Source organism: Drosophila bipectinata, chromosome 3R (assembly GCF_030179905.1).
Source record: "Drosophila bipectinata strain 14024-0381.07 chromosome 3R, DbipHiC1v2, whole genome shotgun sequence".
NCBI lineage: Eukaryota > Metazoa > Arthropoda > Insecta > Diptera > Drosophilidae > Drosophila > Drosophila bipectinata.
In genome coordinates this window covers 22,354,298-22,364,613 of record NC_091739.1, presented here as the reverse complement: position 1 = coordinate 22,364,613, position 10,316 = coordinate 22,354,298, and the positions used below count along the sequence as shown (strand labels likewise).

General features: G+C 43.2%; 1 protein-coding gene across 1 annotated transcript; it reads left to right on the top strand.

Moving 5' to 3' along the window:
• The first annotated feature begins 385 nt into the window (after positions 1 to 385).
• Or98b (Odorant receptor 98b) lies at positions 386 to 1,849 on the top strand. The gene is made up of 4 exons (XM_017237234.3): positions 386 to 695; positions 757 to 943; positions 997 to 1,603; positions 1,681 to 1,849. Exons 1-4 carry the CDS (start codon positions 386 to 388, stop codon positions 1,729 to 1,731), a joined length of 1,155 nt encoding a protein of 384 aa, XP_017092723.2. The 3' UTR covers positions 1,732 to 1,849.
• The last annotated feature ends 8,467 nt before the right edge of the window (positions 1,850 to 10,316 follow it).

Genomic DNA, 10,316 nt, shown 5'->3' with positions numbered 1-10,316 from the left:
GCCAAATATTTGCAGTGTCTCTGAGATTTGTTTGGAGCACCACAGACCCTGCAAGTGGATACCGCACACTTGACGGCTGCAATTCGAATTTGCTTTTAATTGTTTTTAATTAAGTAAAATTTATTGTGCAAACATAAGAGGGTCCGAACTTAAAATATCCAACAGAAAGGGACATTTTTGCTTGCCTAATGCCATTTCCATACCGAGAAAAAGGTTAAAGGTCCAATGCTTTAATTTGAATAATAAATAACTGGCGAGGTTAACTTTGACCTCGTTGAAGTGATTATCGATTTACTTAGACGTTAATGAGTAGAAGCTTTTATCGAACCTTTTAAATGCCTATAAATTCTACACCCAACTTTTCACATGCCTCACTCGTTCAAAAATGGCGAAGGATAACTTTCTGCGACTGCAGTCCATATATTTTCGCCTTTTGGGACTCGAGCTAAGGCAGGACAAGGAGGTGAGCCATCGATATCCCTTGAGGATTATCTTCTGCTTTTTTTCGGTGGCCACGTTCCTGCCTCTGACCATTGCCTTTGGGATAAGCAAAATCCAGAATGTAGATCATCTTACGGATGCCCTGTGCTCAGTCCTTGTTGATTCACTCACCATTTGCAAAATCGGATTTTTACTTTGGCTTTATGCGGATTGTAGGCATCTGGTCATAAGTTTTCAATGTAAGCTTCGAAGAGGTAGGTTTTCTTTCTAATGTCGCCTGTATTATGAATCTGTAACTCATATTCTAACTTTCAGAACAACAATATAGTGATCGTGAGGCTATTTTATTATCTTACAATAAGCGGGATCAGTTCTTTAGTGGCCTGTACTGCCTGTGTTTTTTATTGGCTGGAGTTTCTGCCTGTCTGATCCCACTTCTGTCCATTTTTATCACCCACCTTCGAACTGGAGAGCTGCAACCGGGACTGCCCTTTCCAAGCGTGTACGTTAACTGGAGAGTATCTTAATCTTTAACTAATTGCTGATTAATTGCAGCTATCCATGGGATAATAAGCGTCCTTTTAATTACCTCGTCTCCTATTTGTGGAATGTCAGTGCTGCGGTGGGCGTGGCCCTGCCCACAGTCTGTGTGGACACTCTCTTCTGCTCCCTCACCCACAATCTGAGTGCACTATTCGAGATTGCCCAACTGAAATTAATGAACTTTAGGGGCCGAAGTCTGGGCGAGACCCGTGAGAAACTGGTGCATGCTTTTCAGTTGTACGGAGAATGCCTGGAACTGGGCCAGTCACTGAATGGATACTTTAGGCCTCTCATCTTTGCCCAGTTTGTGGCAGCTTCCCTGCACCTGTGCGTTCTTTGTTTCCAGCTATCAGCCAATTTGATGCAGCCGGCGATGCTATTCTACGCGTCCTTTACAATAGCCATCCTGGGGCAGGTGTCCATCTACTGTTTTTGCGGATCGAGTGTCAAGGAGAGGAGTCAACAATTCGCCCACGCACTCTACGAAAGCCCCTGGCTGCAGCTTTTGGAGGACGATATCAAACTGGCCAGATCCTTGCCGTTTGCCATGATGAGGGCCCAGCGAGGATGCCGCATTGACGGGTTCTTCTTTGAGGCCAATAGGCAAACGCTAATTTTGGTAGGTGTGGTGCGCCATATTAATTACATTATTTATTTATTCATTTAAAATCGCCTTTTTTTTCTCCTCGCTTCCAGATTGTGCGCAGTGCCATTTCATATGTGGCCCTTCTCAGATCGCTCGCCTAGCCAGTCCAACGCCACACATACATTATTCAGGGTCCTGCTCTGCCTGGTTTAAGTCCGGAAATATTTACAATTATGCTTTAAGCCACCGTTGTTACAACGAGTTGGCTAATTAAGCCATGTTAATGGCAATAACTGCTCTGGAAAACCAGTGCTCCGCCATTTAATGCCTTTTGCATTATTGGCCTTGCTTTCAGCTCTTCAGCCCTTCAGCCCTTTAGGACATTGAACGTCGGACGTATACGTAATATTTGCTGTTGGCTTAATTTGCCTCCTGCCCCTTTTGTGTATAATTTTTTTTGGTATTTGGCGCTGCATTCATTTTTTTCGGTTTCGACCCCTTTTTTGTTGTTATCCTCGCACAACATTGCGGTTGTCTGCACGTGCCGGGCCAACGATTATGTATAAAAGTGTGACACGGTCAAAGGATTTGGGCGATTTAACTTTGTTTTGCCGATAGACAGCTAGGCTCTATGCCAGTGTGTCCGGCATGTGTGAGCCGCACGTGAGTGCGGTTGCGAAAAAGCCAATTGCAGTGGCCTGGATTTTGGGACGCATCCTGCAACACCAGCATCAACTGCATGCTGCAAGGCAGCTTAAGTTTAGTCGATTTTGTAATTTGTTTTAGCCACATTGTGTTCGGGCTAATGCTGGCTATGTGCGAATAAAACATTAGGGGTTCATTTTCCATCTGGTTTTATGATTCATTTGTTGATTATGCGCCGGGCTGGTAAACTTTTAGCCCGATTGACAAAACTCTGTGTGTAATTGCTGGTGTCGGGACCCGCGAGCCCTTTTCCCCAATCGCAAAAACAAGCAGACAAACAAAATCAAAGACAGTCAACACTTTGGCCGTGGCGAAAGTGGCGAAAAATATACCCCGAGGGCATTGGACTATCACAGTCGATGTGGGTTCGCCCATTCGCTTTCTCTATCTGTCGTGCATTTGCCTTCTCTCTCTTTTGGCTGTTTCTGTTTCTGTCCAGGATTCTCTGGCTCTGTCCTTCGGCGTGTCGTGTGGCGCTTTGTGGCCCATTGAGGCAAATAGTTTCGGTTTAGTCCAATAATGATGCTATTGCAACACAGAGCTTTTCCCCGGCTTTCTCCCTGCTTTCTCTTTTCAAAGATGGTGGTTTGTGTGTGTGTATGCGGGGGTGTGTGTGTGGGCGGATGGGCTCTGGTCCACTTTCATTCAATTGACGCTCTTCGAGCTGAAATGCCATAATAAATTCAATTGTGCCAGTGAGGCCCCCGGCGTCTGTCACTTTGTGTCAGCCCAGATCGGTTACTGCCATTCTTACAACTTCTCCTCCTCCTCTTGACCCGTACAGAAAACATTTATTATTTGGCTTTCTAACATTGTCATAACATTCCCTTTCATTACGAATTTTTCCCCTCTTTTTGAGTCTTTCCTTTTGCGGATGAAATTCCCTTTTTAATTTGGCAATTAATTGAATCAATCGCTCGCACTTCCTTCCGGTCTTCGGGCCATTTCGGGTCTCCATGCCTTTGGTATTTTAATGCCGCTAATTTATGTGGTCAATTGTTTTTAGTTTCAACAAGCATTTCGGTCATTTTTTATTGCCAAATGGTCTCGACAGCACCGGAAGCTTCAAAAAGTTATCCCCTTTTCACGGCCTTCTCCTTTGTGCTCCATGATATTTCCCTTGTACTTTTCAAAAGGATTTTCCGTTTATTTCCGATTTTGTCAGAAGCAATTATTTCTCTGAGTAAACATGACTTTAAGCCGGAGCACAGGTCCAGGTCGTACCCCCAATTAGAGAATAAATACCAAATATTGCGTATACGACCCGTACAGTGCCCTCCATTGTGCATATATGCATACATACGAGTGCATGGAAGCATAGGCAAGGCAAACGAATTCGTTTATGTAGATTGCCTGGCAAACGGCCGAAGGAAAAATGGTCGGAGTGTTCAGATAGACGAGATGAAGTCATCTTGAAGAGTCTAAACTATCCCATTGGCAAGGCGAGTTAGATATTTGTTGTGTATTAAAGTGCCTTTTGCCAGGATGGACACGCAGAGGTGAAAGACTTTCCATCGAATGCAGCAAGAGTTCGGCAGTGCACATGAAATTGTTATAAAGAGCTAACCGGATATTTTCGGAATTTTTAATTAATTCGTCTGCACTGGCAACCGACTTTCCGGGTTCCTCAGTATTTCTACGTCCACACATCCTCAGCCATTGTCCGGCACCGGTGCTGTCCTCGCTCGCACTTTTGTTGCTGCCACTTGCAAGTCAGCTGCCCTATGAGTGTCTGCACTTGGAATAATTATTTTAAATTTGTATTGAAACTTGTAGATGGGTTTATAATTTGTATAATAAAAATGCGCTAGCGGTACGTGGAAAGGCTGGACCGACATCCTAACCCTGAGGCCATCAATCTTTTGGACAACAGCTACACCACAAGGAGGCTGAAACGGACCCACCCATTGGACCTCTGCCACTCGGGCGAAATAACTTAAATTCTATCGCTAAGGTTTACTGTTAAAATTAGTTTCCTAGGATAAGCAAACATTGTACTACTCAATATTTCATTAAGTTAAGGTCCCATTATAAAATTTAATTATTGTCCATATCTCCGGACAGATTTTAAATATAACTATTGATTGATTGATAATAAAAAAAAAAAAAAAAAAAAAAATGCGCTAGCACTAACTTTTAAAATGTAGTTTGTACATACACCATAATTACTTGACCTGTATTTTTTTTAGTGTTTTATTGACGTTGTGGAAAAGCAAGCGGGTCGAGTTGCAACAATTTTCGGCATTTTCAGTTCTGGCTAAAGCAGGACACACGGCTTCCCAGGCTGTGACTGTTCGCCTGCTTTGTTGCTGCTCATTCATTGTGCAAAGTTTGTATAAATTTTTGATTTCTTTACACAAAATGCTGTGCATGTCTCTCCGAACTGTCTGATGTCCTGCTGTTTGAGCTCCACGGGTGGAGAACGACTTTTGTCCCCACAGTAAGCTGCTGCTGCTTCTGCTGCCACTCCTGCTCCTGATTCCGTCGCACAACACAAATGCCATTGATTGAGTCACATCGCCTGGGCATATAAATCTCCACCGATGGGGTGTGGCACGCTCGACTGCTGTCAGGAATTCGGGCTGGCTGACTGACTAGCTGGCTGCCTACCTTAAAGTTTTCGCCGTGCTGCGACTGAGCCACTGCGAGAATCCAGAACCGGAGAACTGACGTCTGGTGCGGCGTTTGGCGTAACTTGGCCGATGATTTCGTTATTGTTCGATTGACAATAAAAAATCAACTGAAAGTTGCAAAAGGCACAAACTGTCATTGAATTTGTGAATACAGACACACGGTCACAGACACAGACATACAGAGAGGCGCACAGAATGAGAGGGTCAGGATATTGCTTTGCAACTCCATAGTTGTAAGCATATAAAAATAAGTCCCTTGGGGCTTCCAGTTTCGGTTCTCCGATTCGGGGACCTTTTGCACCCCAACCTACCACAAAAGCCTTTCAAATTTGTATGCAAAAATGCAATAAGCGAGTACAGCTTAAATAAAATGCATTTCAATGATTGCATTTTGGATTAAAACAACAAAAATAATAACAACCGAAATGGGGGGGACCAACAAAAATATCCGACAACAGTCGACATCTCTTTGTTCGGGCCAACTACACGCAAAACATACATATTTATTAAAAGTTCTTCTCTCGCTTTTTAACGTTGTGCGAATGGCAGGCAAATGGAACTGACAGACATGCCATATCTCCCAGTTTGCTTCTCAGTTTAGGTTTAATGAAGTGCAAACAAAAATATTTTCAATTAGAGCAAATGCAAACCGAGCAGCAACCAAGAAAACCAACGACCCAAAGCACAACGACCAGAGATCAGGGAATCCGAAAAAGTGAATTTCAAAAGGAGTAGTGGCTGAAGAGACAGTAACGCTGGAAACATTCCGCAGAGGTGAGTGCCATGCAAATGCAGCTTGCCACGTTTTGGGGAGGGGAGCTTCGGCTTCCAGAAGTGCACTCACCTTTAGCTACAAGCTTAGCTCGCTGTCGGCTTTCTGCTGGCGACGTTGTCCGCCTCTGAAGTCTTCCAGAAAAGTGCTGTTTGCCTGATGGATTCCCGATCCTTGGCAGATCCTTTTCCACCGAACGTTGAAGCGAAAACATTCAACCTTTCGGAGGGTCCTGAATATCCCGATGCAGCCTAAGCTGGTACACGTGCCTGATTTATGCCAAAGTCTGGTCCTTTTTCGCCTCTGATGGGGCTTTGTTGATGGCTGGCAGAGTCTCTGCACATTGACTAAACATTCAATAAATAAGGCAAGCAAATTACGATTCGCTGATGTTTTTACGACAGCGACGTGCCCATTTAAAAGTGTTTTTGATTTGTTGCCATTGCCGCTGGCGGCACATTAAATTTATATGCCAAAATTTCACGCACTCCTAATTTATGTGGCGTGGCTAAAGTCGATGTTGCAAGTAATATTTCGCCGCCCAGCAACTTTATTATTATTATCGCCCTAACCACCACTTAGGCGATGACATTTTTATTCCGGCCATCAAAAACAAAAGCTTTTTGTTTACGTCAATAAATGACAAAATTGTTAACAAAAATGTATGCCCTCAAGGAATGAAATAAAAACTATTCCAGTGATTGTGCAGTAGAAATATTTCTGTAAAAAAATTCATTGAATATTTGACATAGAATAGAGTTTAAGTTATTTTCTTTGTTTTTGAAAAAATCAGGTACTAAAAAGGAAATGAAATTCATTTGACATTCATTGTTTAACCTTTTTTGAATTGAGCAATTGAAAGGAAATAGTCAACGAAGTAATTCAGAGTATTTTTATGAAATAATAGGCTTAAAAATTACTTCAAAGTTATACTTTGTTTCTCAATAAAGACATGATAAGGATAATCATTTTTTGTATATTAATTAGACTAGGGTTCCCGTAGGAGAGGTTAACTACGCAGTCCTGGGACCCCTCTGCCGTTTCCCTCCTGAGCTCAGCATACCCGACACGCGCACGCTACTTTGGCAACAACAATTTGCAGAAGTTTTCAACTTTCAGCTCGCTATTGTTGTTGCCCCGACTCCCCCTATACTACATGGTATATCCATACTACATACACAGGTATTTTTTTTCTCCGGCTGCCCCTCTAGCAGTGCTCGGTAGTTGTTGTCAGAGTCACAGCCGTAGACATATAGCCATAATGCTTACCTGAGCGAAAGCACAGCAAAAAATATACAAAAATTTGCATGAAATCGCTTAAGTGCTTTCGCCATAACTTTACTGAGAAGGGGCAGGAGGGCAGGAGGGGAGCCGGAGCCGGAGCTGCAGGCGCCCATAACGCTGTTGGAAAGTTTGCATAAAAAGCAGCTACAAAAAATTGTTTGGTTGTTGTACTGGTGTATAAATAAAAACTTTCGCACATGTGACGAGCAATAAATGCAGCAAATTAAACAGAATTCAACAAATTAAATCCGCAACAGTTATGGCACAGCCCCATTTGCAACTCGGGACGACCTGGGGGGCGGTTTTCCAGATTGCCGTTCAAATTTCCCACATCGTTTCGGTGATGGGCAGACTTCCGCATCGCAGGAGCTGGACTATCTATCTTTTAAGAGCAGGCCAAACAGCCTTGAGCTGTTGGGACGACACTGAATCAAACTTAGAATAAGCATCAAATGCTCTCACCCATTGACAATGTGCTTCCGTGTTCTGGCATTTGTGGGCCCTTCCATCCAAGCCAGCCATTCCATTTCATCCCATCCCATCCCATCCATCTATCCATCCATCCATCTAAGCTCAGGTATTTCGAATCCATCCTCACGTGCTAAAAGCATCTGCCGCAGTTGGCTGCTTTTTCCTTTTCGTCCTGAAACTCTCTTCATTTGCTTCTGCCCTACTGCCAATCCGCCTCCATTTTTTTTACCTTTTTACCCTATACTACCTGGTTGCATTGTCTGCTGTGTGTAACTAGCTTCGGGCGCCATGTGTTTTGTAATTTCCTTTTGCCTCTGAGATGGTTGCTACTTTCTTAGATTTTTTCTCTCCGCCTGGCCACCAAAAGTGCCAGTGCATTGACCGGCAGACGGCACACTGACATACACTTTTTTCTATTTGGGCCAGTTCCTTTTTTTATAGCTAAGAAAATACCATTGGAGACTTAAATAGGAAAATATAAGTCTTTTGTTTACCATGGGGCTTAAATGTTGATGAACTTTCATGCCACTCGATGTCGTTCGACCATCCGATTGTAAATTAATTTCAAATTTATTCAACAAACGTAAAAACAATTAAATTTGACAAAATGCGCGGACCATAGAATGAAATGTGTGCGTGCCGGTCGCCAGCCACAGTCCTGGGCGGCGGAATAACTCAAATGAAATTTAATTAGTGCCAAAATGTGGATACATTTTTCACTAATGACACGGCAAACCAATTTACTTGCGGCTCAACGCCTGCATGTCCTGCCTAGCCACACCGACTTCCACAGTCCCCTTCGTGCGACTGTGTGTTGTCATACATATTCACTTTTGTATAATCGTGTTTTGCGGGAATCATGCCGACCGATTCGCATTCCGTATCCTTTGGCCCTATCAATTTAATTCATTGGGTTTGCACATTCATTGGTTTGGTGGGGAAAACTTTTTGGCAGTCCGAAATGCTTGTTGCTCAGATGGAGGGCGCTTATCATCGATTTTATTGGCATAATCAGCGTGAAAATTTGCATTACAAACTTTTTGGCAACCGGCCACGCCCCTGCAAACGATAAACATTTATCTTCATTATCAAATTTGCGGAGTCCGACCCCTTCTACGGTCGGCTGGGGTTTTTGTCGACCGCCGCCTTCGTCATCATCATCATCGTTGGCAGCTTAATGAAAAACTTTTTGCCTCTCGCGCATAACCCTTTTTAATTTTTATTAAGCAGAAAATTGCCTGCCGGCCAGGGTCCTTCGTCCGCACCCGCTGATCCTTGGGCCTGAATGGGGCAGAAAAAGTGTAAGCAAAAAAATAACAACAGGCAAGCCAAGTGCGTGGCCTTGGCTTTTCGAATTTTCAGTGCTCTACGCGTTGGAAAAAATGCCAAAGAACCATTTCCCATATAGTCAAATATTAACAAATATTGTGATTAAATTTGTTGCACAGATTCCAGTTAAATTCATTAATGTAGCGGTCTTAAAATCTCTTTGTGCTTGGCCTAAACCCGATTACAAGCCCCTCTTGGTTTGGCCACTTTGCTTTATCAACTTTTGCCTTGTTTATTTTGCTTCAATTTTTTTTAAGGGTATTTCTCGGAGCTTCCCTCAGAATCTTTCGGCGCATTTTAAGCTGATTCGCAGAGACCAGCAGAGGGCAGGGAAAGAATCTCAGAAAACAAATTAGGAAAAAAATAATTACTTTCTTATTAGCCGGAGCTCGGGCCAAATATTTTCAATCAATCCTGAAAAGAGGACCCACACAAGGGCGGGGCAATCAAAATGGACATTGACCGACGCACCACTTGAATTGGTTGCACGTGTCGCTTGTTTGCACTTCATTATTGTTAGTTCATCCGTCGGTTGATTTTGTTGCCGTAGCATATACACAGTGTACATGCCTTGATGCCGCAATGAATATTTAAATCATTTTTTTCAGCATCCGATTTAATTAAACTCTGTGAAAAAAGGCACTACAACTATTCCTCTTTCCCTCCGACTGGGTCAGGGCCAAAGTTGGCTAGTTAATTAAATTTTAATTTTATTCCCCATAAAAATATTTAACCAAATTTAGCAGAGCTTAATAAAACGCTTAATAGTTTATTTAGTTTGGCTAATTGAAATCATTTACGGCCCACCTGGCGTATGAGTAATGGCCCCGCATTAGAAATCCTTTTGTTGTGTTTTTTGTACTTTTACGGGCTCGCAGATTATAGCGATTAAATGGATAATCAATTAAACATTTATTATTCAAACTCCCACTCAAGCGGGTTGAAAAAACTAAGGAAGGGCAAACGAGACCAGCTCTCACTCGCTGCAGGAAGCCTGTGTCGTTTTATAAGCAACAAATTTGGCGACGCTTGCTTATTTAGTTAATTATCCCAGATTACTTGCTCTTGATTATTTTGTACCCATCCAGCTCCATGGCCCCATGGCTCCCCGAGCTGTAAAGTCAGCAAGTTCGGCTCTGATGTCTGGGGTCCTGGGTCCCGTCATGTTTACTTATTTTGACGCAGCATGTGGTTTTGCCAGCGCACAGCAGGCCAATGCCAAGTTGGATTTTCTTAGCTGACAAACGGAAGGACACAGACAGGAACTTGGCGGCGAGATCGAGACCTGAGGGTGAACCTGAAACTGAAACGGAGACTGTGGCTTTGGCTTTGGCTTTGGCCGGGCCGATTCATTTGTAGCGTCGCCATATCAACAATTAAATTAAACGTGTTTGCTTTACCCAAGCGAGCTTAAGCGTTCAATCAACGTTGCGGAGACAGAAACGCTGGCAAGGATGCTCTACAAGAGCTATTCACTGCACGTGCGGCATTTTAAATTACTAATTACTCGTATTTCAGGTAACATTTGCTTTCACTTGCTGGGCTGGCTACC

Bases quoted from the DNA above. Each gene is read 5' to 3' on its own strand.
- Or98b (XM_017237234.3), top strand. From the start codon at position 386: ATGGCGAAGGATAACTTTCTGCGACTGCAGTCCATATATTTTCGCCTT. The intron at 944-996 runs GTACGTTAACTG...GATTAATTGCAG, and splicing joins GGACTGCCCTTTCCAAGCGT to CTATCCATGGGATAATAAGC. The intron at 1,604-1,680 runs GTAGGTGTGGTG...CCTCGCTTCCAG, and splicing joins ATAGGCAAACGCTAATTTTG to ATTGTGCGCAGTGCCATTTC.